General features: G+C 41.4%; 1 protein-coding gene across 1 annotated transcript in view; it reads right to left on the bottom strand.

Moving 5' to 3' along the window:
* Positions 1 to 21,921, bottom strand: part of STS (steroid sulfatase) — a 361,556-nt gene that overhangs the window by 147,921 nt on the left and 191,714 nt on the right. The window contains exons 8-9 of the mRNA XM_075335482.1: positions 14,652 to 14,789; positions 13,324 to 13,483 (exon numbers count right to left, since the gene is read on the bottom strand). Of these exons, the coding sequence (XP_075191597.1) occupies positions 13,324 to 13,483; positions 14,652 to 14,789 (298 nt within the window). The remainder of the gene's footprint in view (positions 1 to 13,323; positions 13,484 to 14,651; positions 14,790 to 21,921) is intronic.

Here is a 21,921-nt window from a genome sequence, read left to right as displayed (position 1 = left end):
ACGTCGCTGTGACGCCGCACGGACCGCCCCCTTAGAAAGGAGGCGGTTCGCCGGTCACAGCGACGTCGCCGGACAGGTAAGTATGTGTGACGGCTCTGGGCGATGTTGTGCGGCACGGGCAGCGATATGCCCATGTCGCGCAACAGATGGGGGCGGGTACGCACACTAGCGATATCGGGACCGATATCGCAGTGTGTAAAGTAGCCTTAAGGGTATTGTGAGTGTCAAAGGTGCAGCGGGACGTTATTACTTTCTAAGTGCAACATGTGGACACTATTTTCTATGCATTTGCATAGATCATTAAAATATTCTAGGGGGCAATGGAAATTTTACCATCTAGAGGGCACAAAAGAGGTATTATTACTATGTAAAGAGCGCAGTGGTGGGCATTACTATGTGAGGAAGTAAGAAGCGCTTTATTTTTGCGCCAATCAACAGAAGCAGTAAAGGGGAAACATACGGCAGTAGTGGCTCATCATTGGGTTGAGTACTTGTGTAGATTTGTGTTCCAGAAATTTTTATTAATTTTAAAGGGGCAGGATAATACAGGAAAGAAAAGGAATTATCAGTTAAAATACATTTTTCCAATATCAAATTCTTGAAGGGAAGTGGGTGGGAATGGAAGGAGGGAAGGGAAATGGGAAGAACTTTAATAAGGGAGGAGAGGAGGGGGAAGGGAATGGAGGATCAAGCTACGTAAAACATTCTTAATCATAACTGTAAAAGCCTAAAATGTTGATAAATAGCAATGTATTAAAATACAGATGGGATGGTGCGGGATATGTGAGAAGTCAAATGTGTGTTTCTTGTAATTTCAGTAGATGACTTGTTGCTGGAAGAAATTGTCCTGTCGGTCTGAGCCAAAAGGAAAAGATGGGAAAAATGAACAACTCAATAAAAAAAGAATGTAGCTGTAAGTCCTTATGTATATCTGTACTGTAATCTCTGACATGTCCTGCAGGACTAGTATCTATCACTATACGGTCACTGCATAGCAAAAATATTAGTGTTTTTTGTGTAGAGAGTTATTTTCAGTAACAGCATGGTCATTAGGGTGCACCACCATAGTTGCACCAAGGGTTACTGACTAGGGGTCCACTTAGATATTTTGTATATTTGACCCCCCCACCACCACACACACACATGACACCCGAGCTGACCTGCTAGCCAAGCCTCTGCCCGATAGGTTTTTTTTTAACAAAATTAGTTGCATTTTGGAATGTTTTTTGACATTTTTTTGACTTTCATTGATTTACTGTAGTTACCACTACTATTTGGAGTGTTTTTCCATGCATAAATACCTGATAGAGGATTGACATGCTGCTTTTTGCCATGTTAAAATAATCATGTGGAAAAAAATCAGCCCCTTGAGCATGTGAATTGCTGTTTTTTATTCATGCAAGTTATTGAAAGATTCTTGTTCTTAAGCCAGCTTTACACGTTGCAATTTCGCATACGATATCGTATGCGAATTGCAACGTCCCCATCGTATGTGCGGCACGTTCAATTTGTTGAACATGCCGCACAGACGATTAACCCCCGTCACACATACTTACCTTCCATACGACCTCGATGTGGGCGGCGAACGTTCACTTCCTGGAGTGGGAGGAACGTTCGGCATCACATCGTCGTCAAGCGGCAGCCGACCAATAGATGCGGAGGGGCAGAGCTGAGCGGGAAGTAAACATCCCGCCCACCTGTTTCCTTCCGCATTACCGGCCAGGAGCCGCAGGACGCAGGTAAGATCTGTTCATCATTCCCGGGGTGTCACACACTGCGATGTGTGCTACCCCGGGTACGATTAACAATCTGACGTTCAATCCATGAGGAATGAACGACGTGCGTGCGATGAATGTTTTACCGTTCAATCGCAATCGCACTTACCTGTCCCATACTGCAATGTACCTTTCAATGCCGGATGTGCGTCACTTACGACGTGACCCCGCTGACGCATCGTAAGATACATTGCAGCATGTAAAGCCAGCTTTAAGCCCGCTTTACACACTACAATATATCTTACGATGTGTCGGCAGGGTCACGTCGTAAGTGACGCACATCCGGCATTGTAAGGTACATTGTAGTGTGTAACAGCTACATGCGATTGCGAATGAACAGTAAAACGTTCATCGCACGCACGTCGTTGAATCCTGACGAATTGCATGTCGGGTTGTTCAATGTTCCCGAGGAAGCACACATCGCAGTGTGTGACACCCCGGGAACATTGAACAGATATTACCTGCCTCCCGCGGCTCCAGCCGGCAATGCGGAAGGAAGGAGGCGGGCGGGATGTTTACGTCCCGCTCATCTCTGCCCCTCCGCTTCTATTGGCCAGCTGCCGCGTGACATCGATGTGACGCCGAACGTCCCTCCCACTCCAGGAAGTGGACGTTCGCCGCCCACATCGAGGTCGTATGGACGGGTAAGTACGTGTGACAGGGGTTAATCGTTTGTGCGGCACATTCAACAAAATTGAACGTGCCGCACATACGATGGGGCGGTTACGATCGCATACAATATCGTATGCGAAATCGTAACATGTAAAGCAGGCTTAATATTGTTATAATATATTTTATAGCTTATATAATTAAAATTAAAGTTAATAATTTAAGTGTACAGATTTTTTCAGATGTTTTAAATAGTTTTGTTAGAAATTATGACTTGTCTAGACCCAAAAAAAGCATCTACATTACATCTGGCTTGAAATAGAGCAGCAAATTCTTTTTCCTATTTAGTGTGGTATTTTTATGCAAAAAAAAATTAAAAAGCCTGCACAAACATTATATTGACAAATGTATTGAAACACCTGAATTATATCTACAGAAGCTTTTATAACATCCCCTTTTAAAACCATAGTAATTAATATGGATATGATGCCGCTTTGCAGCTACCATTCTTGAAAGATTTCTTCAAGATTTTGGAGTGTGTATGTTTGCTTATTCATCTAAAATATAAATTTGTAAAGTAAAACACTGATGTTGAACCATGGGGTCTGGTTCAGTAGCTGATTTTTAGCGCTTTCAAAAATTAATCAATGGGGTTGAGCTCAGGGCTTCATGCGGGATCAGTCCAGATCTTCCACACCACAACTCATGCAACCATTGACTACCCTTGCACACTGATACAGAAAAGAGCCTTCTTGAAGTTAGGCAGGTATCGTTCTTGTATTTGTCAATCTCAGACTCATCCATCAGACTGGAAGATATAAAAGTGTGACCTTTCACATCATATTTACTCTGCCTCAGGCCTTCTTCGCACATCAGTCAAAAACACACGTTTTTTACTGACGTTTTAAGACACATACGGCCCTCCTTGGGCACACATGTGTTCTCCATGTGCTATTCGCATAGTACACGAAGATCTACTCACCTGTCCACGCTCCTGCTTTCCCTGGTGCTGATATCTCCCTCGTTGCTGTGTCCCACGCTGTCTCTCACTGCTGCTGTTACTTCCAGGTAGTGGTGCAGTGCATATTCATGAGCATAATTAGCCGACCTGGAAGCAACAGAGAGCGGAGGCAAAGACAGCATCACTGGAGAAGGTGAGTATAGAAAATCATTTTTTTAGACACGTTTTCTCTGGCATGTATGATATTAATCACACCACTGTGTGGTCCACGGGACATCAGTGATGCCAGAGAAAAACGGACTTGTCTCTGTGCGGAACACACAGACACGCATGTGTGATGCCCCTGGACTATCAGGTTGTCACAGGGTACTGCACAAGCTGCCTTTCCGTGCAGTATTCTGCCTCCCTTTTGGTTCTGGATCCCTACTTAAGTGGTGTTGCCTCCATCAGCGATTCAAAATCCTAGAGACACCCTGCACCCCACCCACCTGACACACCAGTGGATGGATTGAGAGGAATAGAGTCGCCCACCTGGGGGGTCAGGGAGGGGAGGTGAGGAAGTGTAGTCAGTTGAGTTGGGTTGAGTTGAGTCAGTGAGTGGGTGAAGGAGGAAGTCGAGAGTGGGTCTCCCGAAGGAACTGCCTAAGTTGCAGACGGTGGTCTAGGCCTAGAGAAGTCGGACCCCCGGTCGCAGGGGATCGTGGCAAGGTGCTCAGACCCGTCAAGGAGGACAGCCGGCAGCCTGGCCCTATCACCGGTCCGGGACCGAAGGCACGACGGGGTACACGGACCCTAGGTCGGGGAGTAGCTTCAGACAACCCGACAATACACCTGAGGAGAATGGAGTCTTCACGATCCGTTCCCACCCACTCCAGAATCGGGGCATTAGCGCAACGAGGGGGATAGGACTTTCCAACCAAAAACGGTCCAGAAAATCCCAAACGTGAGCCCTGAGAGCAAGCTCCCTTATAGTAGGGAGTGGGGACCGGCTAGTTCCAAGCTACCGGGCCATCAAGTTGAAATCTAAACTAAGTGCCAGGAGGCAGGTCACCAGGCAGCACCATTGGGGATGGGACCCAAACAAGCTCCCCTCAGTGGCAGCGGTACCCAGAGACTTGGTTTGCCCGGTTTTTGGTGTCTGCTTATGAACTGAGTGAGTATGAGAGTGACCCAAAAATCTCCACGGCACTTCCCTCCTTTCACTGAGTCCCGGGGCATCCCCTACCCGTGGAGGGTTCCAACACCTTGCTGCCCCATTCCATCATCCCCGGGCACTCCCAACAGCAGTGGTGATACTCACACACCACGGGTGGCGTCACAAACTATAACTCCCCTGTAAATACCCCCCTTTTCATTCGAGTGGCCACACGACCCCTGGGTCCAGAGACCCTCGAGCCACAGTGAACCCGGATCTGAGCAGCTCGGCTGCTTCCACGGGGACGGTACACATGTGCGCTGCACGGAAACACGGTCAATGAAAAATCACTGATGTGTGTGCCAACCCCTTGATTTTAATGGGTCTGTGTATGTCCATGATTCTGATACGTATAAAAACTACAGCATACGTACCAAAATCACTGATTTGTGAAGGGGGCTTTAAATTACATTGGCGGCATGCTTTAATTTACTCCATCTAACACATGGCATTGTCCTAGGAAATGTAAGAATTGCATGCAGATACTTGGCAATGGAAGCTCTAGAACACATTTTTATGCTGATGTTAATGACAAAAGAGGTTTGATTCAGTAAAGCATTGGCAACTTTCACTGTATGTATTATGTACCGCTACTTTCGTTGACTCCACTGTGTAACTTTATGTGGACTGTCATTTCATGGTTGGATTGCTTTGGTTTGTAAGCATTTCCACTTTTCAGTAATACCACTCACATTTGATCATGGCATATTTAGTGACAGGGGAGTAATCTCAATTATCTGACTTGTTATAACTGAAGCATCGTACTACACATTAAAATTCACTGAGCTCTTTAGAATGACCTAATCTTTCCAACATGTTTGTAAAAGAAGTCTACATGGCTAAGGGCTTGATTTTATATACCAGCAGCAACAGAACTGAACGAAAACCTGAATTTAATGATTAAGATGTTTTTCGCCAATACTAATGTCCATATAATGCATTTAATATCACAATAATTGTATGGCATAAATGATTATGAAATACAAACACAGTGTATAGCGCAAATTTTAAAGCAAAAAAAAAATAAAAAATAATAAAGGGCTGAAAAAATTAAAACATTTAATCAAATTTTAAATGAAAAAAAAAAAATATTTGCCTTTAAATTTGTCTGGAAATTTCCAGCAGCATTTCTTTAAAAAATATTCTAAATAATGTGCTTAGTGCTGTTCCTTTGCATCGACTTTCCTAAAAGCATTCAATAAATCATAAACTTTGGAGTGCCTCTTCATCGCACTTGGGCAGAAGTAACTGTCTGTCAGATGGTGCTCCAATCCTCCTGCACAAAATTAAAAGTGACCCTGCTGTTGATAGCAACTTAACATTTAGAATGCTAAGAAAATGCTCTAATGCACTTTGATGAACTAATTCAACTACAAATTAACTTAACTTTAAATTGGGAGGGTAAAGCAGGTCAAGTTTTAAAGTGCTTGGCTTTCTTTTACCACTTGGCTGAGAGGAAGACATAGATTAGAAAGTTACAAAAGTTGCTCTTACACTTAAACAACTTTTAAATAAGTAATTGATTTATACCTTTGTTGCAAATGTTCTGCAATTTAAATGAAGCTTCACGTCTGAAAATATAGTGCTATCGAGCAATGTTTTCTGAAAATGCATTTGTACAGATCCTAAGTGATAAAAAGTCAGACAAGTCGCCTCACTGGTGTTTCGCGCATGCCATGCTTTTTACAGTGCATACTTTCAGATTAAAATTTCTGTAATGCACGATATAATTATACACATTTTAATTAGATACTTAATAGAATGATCTTTATATGGAACAATAGACTAAATAAATCACCTCCCAGCGTTTCTTATCACTAGAAAGATCTTAATTTTCTTTGCCAGGCTGAGTTAATACATGGCTTTCAATTTACTTGTGATTTTTTTTCTTACATAAACAAATATACAGTTTTTATTGTTTGGATGTTATACATGGACGAGTTATGTATGGATCTAGGAAATAATAAATGTCTAAAAAAACTAATTTACGCAAGGTATAATATTGAAATATTATAAATAGCTTAAATTGGATATATATGTGTACATATATATACACATAAACGTTTGAGCTGTAGTATATATATATATACACTACAGTTCAAAAGTTTAGGGTCACAGATATTTCCTTATTTTTGAAGAAAAAAGCACATTTTTTTCAATTAACCTAGACTAAATTAAACAGAAATACACTCTATACATTGTTGATGTGGTAAATGACTATTCTAGCTGCAAACGTCTGGTTTTTAATGCATATCTACATAGGTATAAAGAGGCCCATTTCCAACAACCACCACTCCAGTGTTCTAATGGTACACTGTGTTTGTTAACTGTGTTAAAAGGCTAATATATGTTTAGAAAGCCCTTGTAAACCCTTGTGCAAGTATGTCAACACAGCTGAAAACAGTTTTGATGATTAGAGAAGCTATAAAACTGACCTTGCTTTGAGCTAGTCAAGAATCTGGAGCATTAAGTCCGCTTTACACGCTATATATCTTACAATGTGTCAGCGGGGTCACGTCGTAAGTGACGCACATCCGGCATCGTAACGTACATTGCAGTGTGTAACAGCTACGTGGGATTGCGATTGAACGGTAAAACGTTCATCGCACGCACGTCGTTCATTTCTCATGAATTGAACATTAGGTTGTTTATCGTACCCAGGGTAGCACACATCGCAGTGTGTGACACCCCGGGAATGATGAACAGATCTTACCTGCGTCCTGCGGCTCCCAGCCAGCAATGCGGAAGGAAGGAGGTGGGCGGGATGTTTACATCCCGCTCAGCTCCGCCCCTCCGCTTCTATTGGTCAGCTGTGACGCCAAACGTCCCTCCCACTCCAGGAAGTGGACGTTCGCCGCCCACATCGAGGTCGTATGGACGGGTAAGTACGTGTGACGGGGGGTTACTCGTATGTGCAGCACATTCAACAAATTGAAAGTGCCGCACATACGATGGAGGTAGTTACGATCGCATATGATATCGTATGCAGAATCGTAACATGTAAAGCAGGCTTTACATTTGTTGGTTGCATTAAACTCTCAAAATGTCCAGAAAAAGAGAACTTTCATGTGAAACTCGACAGTCTATTCTTGTTCTTAGAAATAAAGGATATGCCATGCGAGAAATTGCCAAGAAACTAAAGATTTCATACAACGGTGTTTACTACTCCCTTCAGAGGAGAGCACACACAGGCTCTAACAAGAGTAGAAAGAGAAGTGGGAGGCCCCGCTGCACATCTGAGCAACAAGACAAGTACATTACAATTTCTAGTTTGAGAAATTGATGCCTCACAGGTCCTCAACTGGCAGCTTCTTTAAATAGTACCCACAAAATGCCAGTGTCACCGTCAACAGTGAAGAGGCGACTCCGGGATGCTGGCCTTCAGGGCAGAGTGGCAAAGAAAAAGCCATATTTGAGACTGACTAATAAAAGGAAAAGATTAACCTGGGCAAAAGAACACAGATGTTGGACAGAGGAAGATTGGAAAAAAAGTGTTATGGACAGACCAATCGAAGTTTGAAGTGTTTGGATCACGCAGAAGAACATTTGTGAGACACAGAATGACTTAAAAGATGCTGGAAGAGTGCCTGACGCCATCTGTTAAGCATGGTGGCGGTAATATGATGGTCTGGGGTTGCTTTGGTGCTGGTAAAGTGGGAGATTTGTACAATGTAAAAGGGATTTTGAATAAGGAAGGCTATCACTCCATTTTGCAACACCATGGCATACCCTGTGGACAGTACTTGATTGGAGCCAATTTCATCCTACAACAGGACAATGACCCAAAGCACACCTCCAAATTATGCATCAACTATTTAGGGAAGAAGCAGGCAACTGGTATTCTATCTGTAATGGAGTGGCCAGCCCAGTCACCCGATCTCAACCCTATTGAGCTGTTGTGGGAGCAGCATGACCATATGGTACGCAAAAAGTGCCCATTAAGCCAATCGAACTTGTGGGAGGGGCTTCTGGAAGCATGGGGTGAAAGTTAAGAGATTAACTCAGCAAATTAACAGCTAGAATGCGAAAGGTCTGCAAAACTGGAATTGCTGCAAAGGGAGCATTCTTTGACGAAAGCAAAGTTTTAAGGAGAAAATTATTATTTCAAGTAAGATCCTTATTTCTAACCTAGTCAATGTCTGGACTATATTTTCTACTCATTACGTAACTGATAAATAAAAGTATGATTTTTCATGGAAAACATAAAATTGTCTGGGTGACCCCAAACTTTTGAACATAGATAGATAGATAGATAGATAGATAGATAGATAGATATTAACCCCCTATCGCTGAAGCCTGTTTTTACTTTCCCGATGAGGCATAATTTTATATATCTGACCAGTGTAAATATATGTGGTATTAACTCTGGAATGCTTCAATGGATCTAAGTGATTCTGAGACGATTTTTTTAACACATTGTGTTTCATGTTTGTGGTAAATTTAGGATGAATTTTATTACGTTTATTTGGGAAAATATCAGAATTTTGGTGAAAATTTTGTAAACTTTGCAATTTTCAAACTTTTAATTTTTATGACTTTAAACCAAAGAGTTATGTAACAAATGTTTTTTGTTAGGATTATCAGGAATTTCTCATTTTTACAACAAAATTTACAAAACAATTTTTGTTTACCGACCACCTCACATTTGAAGTGACTTTGAGAGGCCTATGTGACAGAAAATATACAAAAGTGACATCATTTTAAAAACTGCACCCTCAAAGTGCTGAAAACCCTATTTATTAACCCTTTAGGTGCTTCACAAGAATTAAAGGAATGTGGAAGGAAAAAAAAATAAATGCTATTTTTCCCCAGAAAAATATTGCTTTAGCCTCAAATTTTGTATTTTTTAAGGTTCACAGGAGAAAGTGGAAAATAAAATTTGTTGCACAATTTCTCCTGAGTACACTGATACCCTATATATGGTGGAATTCTACTCTTTGGGGGGCAGAGCAGCTGAGAAAGGGTAGAGTAGGTTGTACACAACAAACTGGTGGACTATGAGGGAGGTGAAGGCAGAGATGTTATGTTGGATTGAGAAATATGTGGTGTGCTTGGTGTAAGATTGGTCAAAACCAGCAGGCATGTCCACTTCCATACAACTGATGGGTTCTTACTCACTCAAACTGTAGCTGGATAAGAAGTGAGGTTCTGTGGCCAGAGACCTGTGTGAGAACACTTGCCATGGTGATGGAATAGTAAGAAGCAGCAGAAGCAGTTCATGGGATGGCCAGTGGTGGCGGGTCCAACATTTTAGCGCAGTAAGATTCCCAGAATAACGCATGTTGCATGCATCTAGTAGTCAAATTTTGGATTTTCTGCCTCTACGGAGTCGTTTTTTTACAAAGTTAACCAATGTTGACCAATGCCCAGACTAGGCAAACCTTGTCATTCATGCAAACTGCAGACCTGCAAATGCAGAGTTATGGCTGAGGGTGAAGTGCTTGTTGTGGTTGCATCACTCCATGTCTGTGTGGGAAGCCACAATGTAAACTCCTCATCTTCCATCTCCTCCACATCCAATGCTGAACTACTCAGCTCCATGCCTCTTGGTTCACACCAAGTGGGATCTAGAACCTCATTATCATTCTATTTGTTGTCCCACTCCTCATCCTGAGAGTCACCCTCCTCTTCTTCATGTCCTGACAGTCCAGTACAGTACGCATGTGGCTAGGGTATCTGAGTCTCATCATGATATCCTCCACCTCTGGAGGTTAATGTCTGCTGACAAGGGTATGGATTTTGATCAGACCCTACTTTATCCGGCTCCAGATCAAACTGACAAGATTTTGAGCATCGGTGCAGATGCTTTCCTCCTCTTGAGTCTGTGAATTTTTGCAGCAGAGCTCTGATGCCCATGGAATGGAATGTGTGAACAGCTCTGCAGACTCACCCAAAGTCAGTTTGGCAGTTGGAGAGCTGTGACACAGGAGAAAACAAGAGTAAGTGGGGTGCCACCTCTGAGAACTGTACTGTGTATGATGTTGAGGTGGAGGAAGAGGAAGAGAGGCAACTTGATGCAGTACTTGCCATCCAATGTAGTGCATGCTCTTTCTGGGCCACATCTACAAATTGTACCGAGGTGCAGTTGCCAAAGAAAGGGAATCAAGTAGCCCATCCAGAAACACATATTTCTGTTTGGAAGGCTATGTGGGGCACATTATTCTTTTTGGATGGCTATGTGGGGCCCATTATTTTGTTTCAAGGACTATGTGGGGCCGGTGACTAGGTTGGCTTGCGACTTTGTTCAATTGCTTTATTTTTGCGTTATGTGCATTTGAGTTTAACATCCCTGCCCTATACTATGCTATCTAATGTAGTCAAACGCAACGGGGAAGAACGGCGAGCAGTGGGGCAGCTCTAAAGACTATGTTTAAATGTTGCATTTTTACAGCTTTTTTTGGCAGTGTTTTTAGATGAGTTTTATTCAAATTAAAACATGGTTTTACAATCCCAGCAAAAGGGTTGAGATTAGAGATGAGCGGACCTGTGGAAGTTTGGTTTAGTTGGTGTAGCCGAAGACTAAATTCATTTAGGTTTGGGACCCGGACTTACCAGAACTCCAATGGAAATCACTAATTGGGCAGTTTGGGTCTCCATCCTCATGCAGCCAGCCATAAAAAGAGCACTTCTGGGAGTGGGTGGAGAGAGTTTTTCCATTTTTTGGGAGGGTGCACACTACATCCAATCATGCTATTGTTACCCCTGGGCTAAGAACCGAGCGTAGCTGAGCACAATGATGCTTGCACGAGTGGTGTTCATAAAGCAATCAAACTCTGAATTTGAACTTTCGTTGTTTTGTAAAGTCTGTGTCATTGAACATCGAAGCTTGGGTTTGCTCATCTCTAGTTGAGATTTTATAAAGCTAATGCACATTTCTTATTTTGCCTGACTAAAATGTGAAACTGCTGCGTTTTTGCAAGAACGCTAAAGCTGTGTGCATACAGTGCATTTGTATCTCGTTTTTTGATGCGTTTTTTAATGCAGTTTGGTCAGAAAACTGCAAAAAAATCCTTATGTTGAGTTTTTTCCTTGGAGGTTTAGTGCAGAAAATAACCTGCAGCATGTCAATTCTTTCAGCATTTCTGCCTGCATTTTTCACTATTTAAAGCATAAAAAATGTGTTTCTGCTCTGTTGTTTTTCTACTAAGAGATGAAGAAATGATGCAGAAGTCTCTGCAACCAAATAAACAATGTGCGCACATACTCTAAAGGGTACTTTACATGCTGCGACATCGCTAACGATATATCGTCAGGGTCATTGATCGTTGACACGTCGCTCCTTTCATTAATGTCATTGCTGCGGCAGGTACGATGTTGTTCATCGTTCCTGCGACATCACACATCGCTATGTGTGACACCGCAGGAACGACAAACATCTCCTTACCTGCGTCCACTGGCAATGCAGAAGGAAGGAGGTGGGCAGGATTTTACATCCCACTCATCTCCACCCCTCCGCTTCTATTGGCCGGCCGCTTAGTGATGCCGCAGTGACGTCGCTATGACGCCTTGAGGAAGGGATTGTTCGGCGGTCACAGCAACGTCGCTGACAAGGTATGTGCGTGTGACGCTGCCGTAGTGATAATGTTCGCTACGGCAGCGAGCACCAAATGTCGCACGAACAACGGGGGCGGGTGCTATCGCGCTCGACATCCCTAGCAATCGCTAGCGATGTCGCAGCATGTAAAGCACCCTTTAGTGTGAATATAGCCAAAGGGGTGGAGCAGTTTTTCTCTCTAGTTAGATTTGCCTTAGAAACATGTCATTTTACATGAAAGAATGTTTCCATTTTGTCTGTTAAAATCTATTTTTTCATCAGTTCTTGTACGTTTTCTTGCCAGTCCAATAAAGTGTCATACTACTCTGTCAATATTCTGTTCAGCTGCAACTTGGAAGTCAGAGATGAGCCCAGTTATCTTTCCCATGCTGTTCCCATGGTAGCATTGTTTGCATCCATTTCAGTGATTTCCTGGCCACCCTCAGACCATCCGGGGCATCTGCTGGGAAATTGCTTGACTTTCTCATTGACTTTCACTATGCTCATTACTCGAGATGAGCGCCCAAGCAATAGAAATTGCTAGACTATTTATAACACAAGAGTCAGAATAAGGCCTCCTTCTTCACATGTCAGTGATTCTGGTAAGTATGTTGCAGTTTTTATATGTATCAGAATCTTGGACATACGTAGACCCGTTAAAATCAATGGGTCTGCGCACACATCAGTGACTTCTCACTGAAGTGTTTCCGTGTGGCACACGCGGGTGTCTGTGTGTTCCGCATGGAGACAAGTCTGTTTTTTTCTGGCATTACTGATGTCCCACAGAACACAGAGTGGTGTGATCCGTGAAACATTTACCAGAAAAATCACATGCATTTAAAATAAAAAGCTAATTAAACTCACCCGTCTCCAGTGATGCTGTCTTCAGCTGCTGCTATCTCCTGCTTCCAGGCCGGCTAATTATGCTCATGAATATGTACTGCACAGCTGGCCCAAAAGTAGCTGCAGTGAGGAAATAGCAGCGGCCAGACACAGTATCGCAGGAGATTTCAGCACCACAGACAGCAGCGATGTGGACAGGTGAGAATAAGTGCTTGATATCCGTGTATTATCATGGATAGCACAGGGAGAACACACGTGTGCCAAAATCACGGCACACGAGAGACATACGTACCTTTATCATGTCAGTGAATAACGTATGTTTTTTCACTGACATGTGAAAGTGGCCGAAAGGACAAATTAAGTTACATGAATTATCTATAAATATTACAATATCAGCCATAATTACCTGTCCTGTGGAATATCTGCACCACTCAGCTTTACAACTGTTGGGAATATGTCCATGTTACTTGTTGGTTCATTAATAACTGTTCCAGGTTCTATAACTCCAGGCCAACATAGAAGTCCAGGTACACGTATCCCTCCTTCCCAGTTAGTTGCTTTTCCTCCTTTAAAGACAGTAAAAAAAAATTGTTTTCAGAAATGTAACCCCTTCACTCCCGAGCCTGTTTTCCCTTTCCTAAACAAGCCAATTTTTTTTACTTCTAACCAGTTTCACTTCATGAGGTAACTACTCTGAAACGCTCCAACAGATCCTAGTGATTCTGAGAATGGGACATATTGTAGCTCATGATAGTGGTAAATTTAGGACGATAATTTTGGCGTTAATTTATAAAAATATCCAAAATTTTGCAATTTTTAAACTTTGAATTTTGATGCAATTAAACCAGAGAGAATATCGAAGGGGGGTGTGGAGATCATCCCTTGCTGTAACAACTGAAGCTCAGCTATTACGAGATTGACAACAATTGACTGTAAGGTCAAAAAGCCCTCAAAGCAGGTATATTACTCAAGTCTTTTGTTTAGCAAAACATGTATGTATTCAATTAAAAAACTAGAAATTCATGAGACTAATACATGACATAATAAGCCAAGCAATAATGAATTATTTATAAAATGGTTTGATATTAATGTTGTTGTCTACTATTTGGACAACTCTTTCTCAATTGCTATGTTCCCCATGTAAAACGAAACAGCCTGTACTCACTTATTGTGCTAGCGCTTTCTTATCACTATTTGGCCGTTAACTTCTCTCTTCCTTTGGATGAAACTGACATCTAGAAGAAGTTATAGAACAGCAGCAGATCTGTTTCCCTCCCAGTTGGCAATTTCGTCCTAACAAAATGAGAGTGAAGTCGCCCATTAGTGGCCTCTGATAGGCTGCAGGGCTCAGATGAGAAAATGTCACATGAGCCAGAGGAGATCCTAAATAAATGCTGCCAGTAGTGGAGGTTAACCTAATCTCTTTTTATTTTAAATGTGGGAATATAGTTATTGAGAAGGGGTTGCCTGAGTACTTAAAAAATCCCTTTATGTTATGCATTTAAAGTACTAAGAAAGAAAAATAGGCTAGAAAACCTCCATGAAATATACATTTACAGTAGTGGTAAATAAATAAAGCTGGATATTGTTATCCATTCAAAAGGTTTTTTTTTATTCCAAAAACCAATTTAGTTCTAGACGCTTAACACAATAATAGTAATAGTGTTTGTATAATGTTATGTCAGGATTATCAATATAATTGACAGCTGCAGTATCTTCTCTGGACTGTATTACCTTTGAAGATTCCATTGTATCCTCCATGAATTTCACCAGAAGATGAGACTTCCTCTAGATGTGCTCCATTATCAGATGTAAAATATATCAATGTATTATTGTGTAATTTATTTTTGTACAACTCATTGATAATATTTCCTAAAAAAAAGGAAAGGATGTAAAGCCGGGGAATGTATTTGATTTCTGAATAAATATTCCTTAATTTGTTTAACCCATTGTCATTGCAGCCTATTTCCCTTCTTCCAAAAGAGATAAGGTTTATTTTTTCATCAACTTATCACGATATCAGTGCTCCTTTTTGTGGGACCAGGTGTAGTTTTGAATAAAACTCTCTAATAAGCGTCTGGTGATCCCATCCCCCTCAATTTTTGCATTTTGATCTTTTTAGCTTTACAGATCTCATTAATTACAGAGCATGGGTTCATTAATTTTGTATCTTGATAGACCCATTTTTTTACCACAATATAATGCAAAATATACTTATATTTTCTTTTATTTTGAATTTGTATGTTTTAAAGTAGACCTGTCATATAATTCATGATGCCCAACTACTGATATGGTCATCTAAATGTTTAACAGAAGTGACTGTATTTTTTCTATGGCTGGTGCTGTTAGTGACAGATACCACATATTTAAGCTGGTAGTAAGACAACATGGTGGTTCAGTGGTTAGCACTACAGTGCTTTAGTGCTGAAGTCCTGGGTTCAAATCCCACCAAGGACAACATCTGCAATCAGTTTGTATGTTTGCCCTGTGTTTGTGTGGGTTTCCTCTGGGTACTCTGGTTTCCTACCACAATCCAAAGACATCCTAATAAAGAATTTAGATTGTGAGCCCCAATGGGGACAGTTGTCATAATGGTCTCACAGCATTAAGAGACTTGTGACAGGTCCAGATGTCAAATCTCACAGTGCTCCAAGACTCTTAATATTAAATGAGTTTTTATTTCCTTTGATGCATGTATGGTTGTGATGGGGTCCTTCTCCCATATCACACAATCAACAGAGCAAGAGATGACTGTACCATTCAAAGAGCATTTATTCTAAGCCAATCATATAGTCCATAGCATTTAAAGGATTTGTTTCAATTTAGTATGTTATCAACTATTGTTTCCTTGATGTCCCAGAGCTGTGGGGTACTCGGTCCCGCACGTGTGGTGCAAAGGGGGAACAGTTGTGGTCATGGTTGATGCCTGGTTCTGTGACCCTGGCGGTCACTCTGATAAAAAGGGTGAAAAATAAAGAAAAATAAAATAAAAGAGTTTTCGACTACACCACTTGCGGTGTGCGGCCAGGTTATTAAAGCCGCCACTGCAGGGTCATGCTGGGACTGGTGGAGTAATGCAACTAAGGTGTTTTGGGCCCTCTGCAAGCAGGGCTAGGCCCCAGCAGTGTATGATGAGGGAGGGCTATAGTAGGGGACAGTCAGTGTATGTCTACGGAGGCGGGAAGGAAACATCGGTAATGCAGTTCCCGTTCCCCTTGTTTTCTGTGCCAGCTGTGACCTGGGATAGCTGTCCTCCATGCACACTTGTTTGTATTGAGCTCCCGTGGCCTAGAGCTTCTGGGGGAGCCCATCCGTTTCAGTCTTGGTTCTATTGCAGACAGCCTGGACTATTTAATGGGTGGACTTCTGTCCCTGTTCCCAGGTCCACTCTTTGCTGCTGATGCTTCAGACTCTTTAATTGGTGAGGGACCCTGGAGATTCCCTCACCTGGCAGATTTAACAGTTGACCATAAAGTGTCTCGCTGTCCTAGGGTCTGCACCCCGCCTTGTGCTGAGTCCTGTGAGCCTTGGTTCCATACTTCCACAGGCACCCGCGGTTCCTGGAGTCTTATACTTCCACAGGTAACTCACGGTTCCTGGAGTCCCAGTTCCTTACTCCACAGTCCTTGTCTCCTTTACAGCATCCCATTCTGACTTTAGGTCTTTACACATTTCCTTCTTTACTTCACTCCTCACTCCCTCACTCCTTCACTTCTAACTCTCCTCTTCACTTCCTCCCACCAACTTCCCAACTGATCACTGGCCCCTCCCCTTGCTGGGTCTTTCCCTACAGATTAGGTGGCGATTAGCCAATAAGTGCCCATCACTTTTACCTGTTGCTAGGCAGTCTCCCAGTCTGGAATTGAAGTTATGTATGTGGCCTTGGGGTGCTGGTGTGTTGACTCTCACGGATATTCCGGGGTTTGGGTTTCCACAGTTCACATTTTGGGGCACCTGAGACCTCAGGTGTGCTACATATCCATGAACTGACTGATCTCTTGAGGCACAAGCATTGGGATCTTGACTGATTTAAAAAACCCGGTGATTTGCTAAGACACATCTACATGGAGCAGAGGTTGACCATGCACACCACCATTCCATTTATTGTCTATAAAATTGCTAGTTATAACTTAATAGAATCCAAACTAATTTGGCTAGGATAAGCATAACCCTTCCTGATAGGCTATTTTAGAGTTCATACATTCTGTATCACAATAAATATTACTGCAGCTTTTAATGGGTATAGTTTATTCATTATCCCATCCCATCATCCCATTCATCACAAAGCACACTTTATGTTAAACTAGTTCTAAAAATGGGAAAATGAGTTCAGCGTATTCCTAACAGTATTGTGTCACAATAATTCTGTAATTCTCAACCTGAACCTGAATTTTTAACAAAATCTTCCTTTAAAGAAATAATGAAATCATGTTGTTAATTGATTCATGATGTTCAAATTACAGCAGCCAAATATATCCTTCTTTAAAACACTTTAGCCTTTCAGAGAAAATATACTTTAAAGATATGACTGGGAGCCATGGCCGGAGATGAGACTAGACCGATTTTGTCTGAGCCACCTCTTCCCAGGTCCCTCTCATGTATGTTCATAGTAAAAGACATGTCAACCACCTGGAGTGGGACATGTAACACTGACTGGGGACTGGAGACTTGTTTCATTTCTGGCTATAATCCAATGCTGGATCTGTAAAGCCTAATTTTTCTGAAATGCCAGAGAATTTCACTGAAAAATATTCCTGGCTTCAATCATGCAGTAAGGATTGGACTCATGCTGGCCGCAGTTTGGGCAGCATGAATCAGGTGAAAGATTCTCGTTGTATCTGGTCATTGTAAGCTACACATCATGGGATACATCTAGCCAAGAGAGAAGATAAGACTGGACCTTGTACAAACTAATTCAGGAAAAGAATGTGCATTACAGGACTTAGCACTTAGGTTATATGTTCACTAGAAAGTGCCATTTTCTTAAGAAAAAAAATGGACCCTCTGAAACCGTGGTAAAACCGCACCCGCGTTTCTGCCGCGATTTGCCGCAGTTTGCCACGGATTTACCACGGATTTAACGCAGATTTTCCACAAGTTGGTCCCCACGGTTTTTACCATTATCTATGGCAAAAACCGCAGGCACCTGCGGAAAAGAAGTGACATGCTCATTAAATCCACAGCGGAAGATCCGCGGGTAAATCCGCGGGTATAAAAAAACGCAGTGTGCGCACAGCATTTCTTAAAACGCATAGGATTTGATGCAGTCATTCTCCAGCATGTTAGACACATTTTCTGCAGCAAATCCGCTTCAAATTCGAGGCAAAATCCACGGTAAATCCGCAGCATGCGCACAGGGCCTAAAATGATGGTAACTGGCAGCTACTCATATTCCAAATACTTTTTATTCTGCAGTTCTTGGCCTGGTTTTCAAATTTCTAGTGTCTTTCTACAAGTATAATGAAGATTAAACAATATGTGGTTAAAATACATATTTGTAGAATACATTACTTTTTATACTAACTTTCCTAATTCTCAGTTATCAGTGTTTTACTAATTTGGTTATTATGGGCATTCTCCTGTAATGACAATATTTTTTCTAACTTGTAAAATCCCAAAAGATTTGATTTTGCTAATACTATATGACATTTACTGTAACACCTACAGCATACTTGGCCTCACTAGAGAGAGACAACCGATAAAGAAATATTCACTTTTTTATTGCTGATGAAAATCTAGGTCATGCTGTGACTGGCTCTCAAAGGAATCACACTTTGAGCAAAGCAAACTTAATACTGCAGTTATGAGTAATAACATGGGAACAATGCTAATCAAATTGAAAAAGAAAATTTATTTATTTTTTTGCCTGTTTTATAGAGCTTAAAATATTTGTATATACAGTTTGCATCAGCACACTGCGATTGATAAATTCATGAACTCCAACTCCGCTATTGCTGCAAATGCTAATAATGTAAGGTACTTAGCATTTTTTTTATCAAAAAGACCAAAAGCCATCCAACCACGTCAAGGTGTACATAAATATGGATGGACCGTATCACTCATATCATACTTACTGTAGTTACATAGGTTGAAAAAAGAGATCCATCTAGTTCAACCTTCCTCCACGAATTATATATTTTGTCACTAAATCATTTATAACTAACAATGTTGTGTGTACTGAGGAAATCATCCAGCCCTTTTTTCAAAAATTGTTATAGTGTATGCCATTACTACCTCTTGTGGTAGGGTATTCCACAGTGTGACTGCTCTAACTGTAAAGAACCCTTTCCTATTTAGCTGCTGAAATCGCTTTTCTTCCATTCGCAGTGTATGCCCCCTGGTCCTTAGTATTGTCTTTGGAAGGAATAAGTCATGTGCCAGTCCTTTATATTGACCACACATGTATTTATACATATAAATGAGATCTCCTCTGAGACGTCTTTTTTCTAAGCTAAACAAATCTAACTTTTTCAACCTGTCATCATATGGGAGGCCTTCCATTCCTTGTAGTAGTCTAGTTACCCGCTTTGAACTGACTCTGACTTCTGAATGTCCTTTTTAAAATATGGAGGCCAAAACTGGATCCCATATTCCAGATGTGGCCTTACAAGAGATTTTATAGAGGGGTAACAATACGTTGGGATCACGGGATCTAATCTCTCTTTTTATACACCCTAAAATCTTGTTTGCTTTTGCAGCTGCTGCCTGACTTGTCGTTGCGCCAAATAATATATTGTCCACATAGCAAATTTGTGCATCCGTACATTAATTTAACACTAAAAGTGTGTAGTTCCTATTTTGTTTTTGTTTTTTTTTATATATTTGTGTCTTGTAGATAAGGGCCAGACCGGGAGCCTAAAAGTAAAATACGCTAAAATTACTTTCAATGTATTAAAATATTATTCAGACTTTGTTTTACTCTTAACAATTTTGCATTCTATTTTTTTTATAAAAATAAATAACCCAAAGAAGTATCCCAACTAATAAAATGAAAAAGAAAATATAAATTATCTATATGCTATCTTGTTATTTAAAAAATAACTTTGCTTTGGGGTATGCTAACATGAGAGCAAAACACAGCTTAGTGCTATTCGATGTTTTATCAGACAGCACTCGGATCAATGATTTACTAAGTGATTTTTTTGTCATACTAATTCAGCATGAGAAAAAAAATGCAGCATACTGAGAGTGGCTCTGATATTTGGCTCATACGCACCTATACAAGTCAATGGGCATGTGTAAAACATCTGACTGCACTTGGATGTCATCCAAGTGCAGTTCGATTACCACAGTCACAAGGAATGGAGAAGATGGAGAAATTAGGTTCTCCGTCTTTTCCACACCTGTGCTCTGATTCTCTCAAATTGAGGCAACACTTGAATTAATCTCTCAGAGTTTGGTCTGAGTGACATTAGCATAAGCAGCCCGATTCTTTCACATGAGAGAATCTATGGCAATGTGAGTGAGCCTTTAATCTAACTTTTCAGAACAAAGTCTCTAGTGTGTATCTGCGGAGTCACAGTAACACCATTTCTGACCATTATGGGTCATATATTGAGCATTCTCATCAGTTTTAAGTGCTCTTTGCACTATTTCTAAATTGGATTTAAATGTACTGTAATAAAGATTTAATTTTTTCATTTTGAAGTAAACCTCTGGATGATATTGTGTCTCAGGGCTTTTTGGATTACTAAAATAAATCTCAAACACTTTTAGTTATTATTTCACCAGGTGTGCCAAATTAAAGGAAAACTATATAAGGCCTCTTTCACACATGTTTTGCACGGACGTGTAAAAGCTGCGTATTGCCCTCCGTGTGCCGTGATTTTGGCACACGTGTGTTCTCCGTGTGCTATCCGTGATAATCCACGGAGAACAGGAACTTTATGCTCACCTGTCCCTGGCGTTGCTGTCCGTGGTGCTGATCAATGGTCTCCAGCCCTGCCGACTCCCCGCTGCTGGTTCCAGTCTTCTGTGTCGTGCAGATGCGATGAGTGTAATGTGCAGGGGTCAGAAGCAAGTGACAGCAGTGGCAGAGACAGCATGGCTGGAGAAGGTGAGTATAGAAATTCATTTTATTTCATAGACCCGTGTGTTTTGTCCCGTACGTATCACACTGATGTTACACGGATCACATCCATGCAGGCCGTGTGAGACCCGTGCTGACAGAGAAAAAACAAACATGTCAACGTGTGGAGCACACAGACACACGTATGCTCCACACGGACACACGATCCATGACAAAACACGCATGTGTGCACAAACCCATTAATTTTAATTGATTTTACGTGTGCCCGTGTCTCCAGTACGTGTGAAAATGGACGTCACACGTACTAGAGACATGGATGTGTAAAGGAGGGCTAAAAAGAAGTTTCACATTGTTAAGAATGCCATGGGTTTCAGGGAATGTGGGGGGGGGGATCTCTCTACTGCTAAAAACCTTAAAATAGTGCAATGTCTTGGACAAGGTAAAAAAAAATAGCTATTTCAGCAAAACCTAAACAGTATCATCGCACTGGGAAGATATTTGTGGCTGATACACAAAACAGATGGATTCTAGCGGATAAAGATATAAAGAGGAAGATTTCTGACAGACAAATCAATCAGTTTAAGAGACCAGGTGATAATATACAATAATAAAGCAGCAAAAAAGTATTTAAAGCTTCTGATGCTTCAGGAGTCTCACAAATTTCAAGGTTATAGCTTCCTCCAGAGGCTTGCAGTGTTGTATAAACCTACTGCTTGGCCACTCCTAAACAGTGCTCTAAAGCAGATATGGTTGCAGTGTGCCCAAACATACATGAAGACTAAAGCCTGCTTTACACCATACGATCCAGCATACGATATCATATGCGATCATACCCGCCCCCATCGTATGAGCGGCACGTTCAATTTGTTGAACGTCTCGCACAAACGAGTAACCCCCCGTCACACACGTACTTACTAGTGATGAGCGAGCATGCTTGTAACTACTCGGTACTCGCACGAGTATCGCTGTACTCGG

Source organism: Anomaloglossus baeobatrachus, chromosome 2 (assembly GCF_048569485.1).
Source record: "Anomaloglossus baeobatrachus isolate aAnoBae1 chromosome 2, aAnoBae1.hap1, whole genome shotgun sequence".
Classification (NCBI taxonomy): Eukaryota; Metazoa; Chordata; class Amphibia; order Anura; family Aromobatidae; genus Anomaloglossus; species Anomaloglossus baeobatrachus.
Note: the sequence above shows the minus strand (reverse complement) of the source record. Positions and strands in the feature narration are given on the sequence as shown.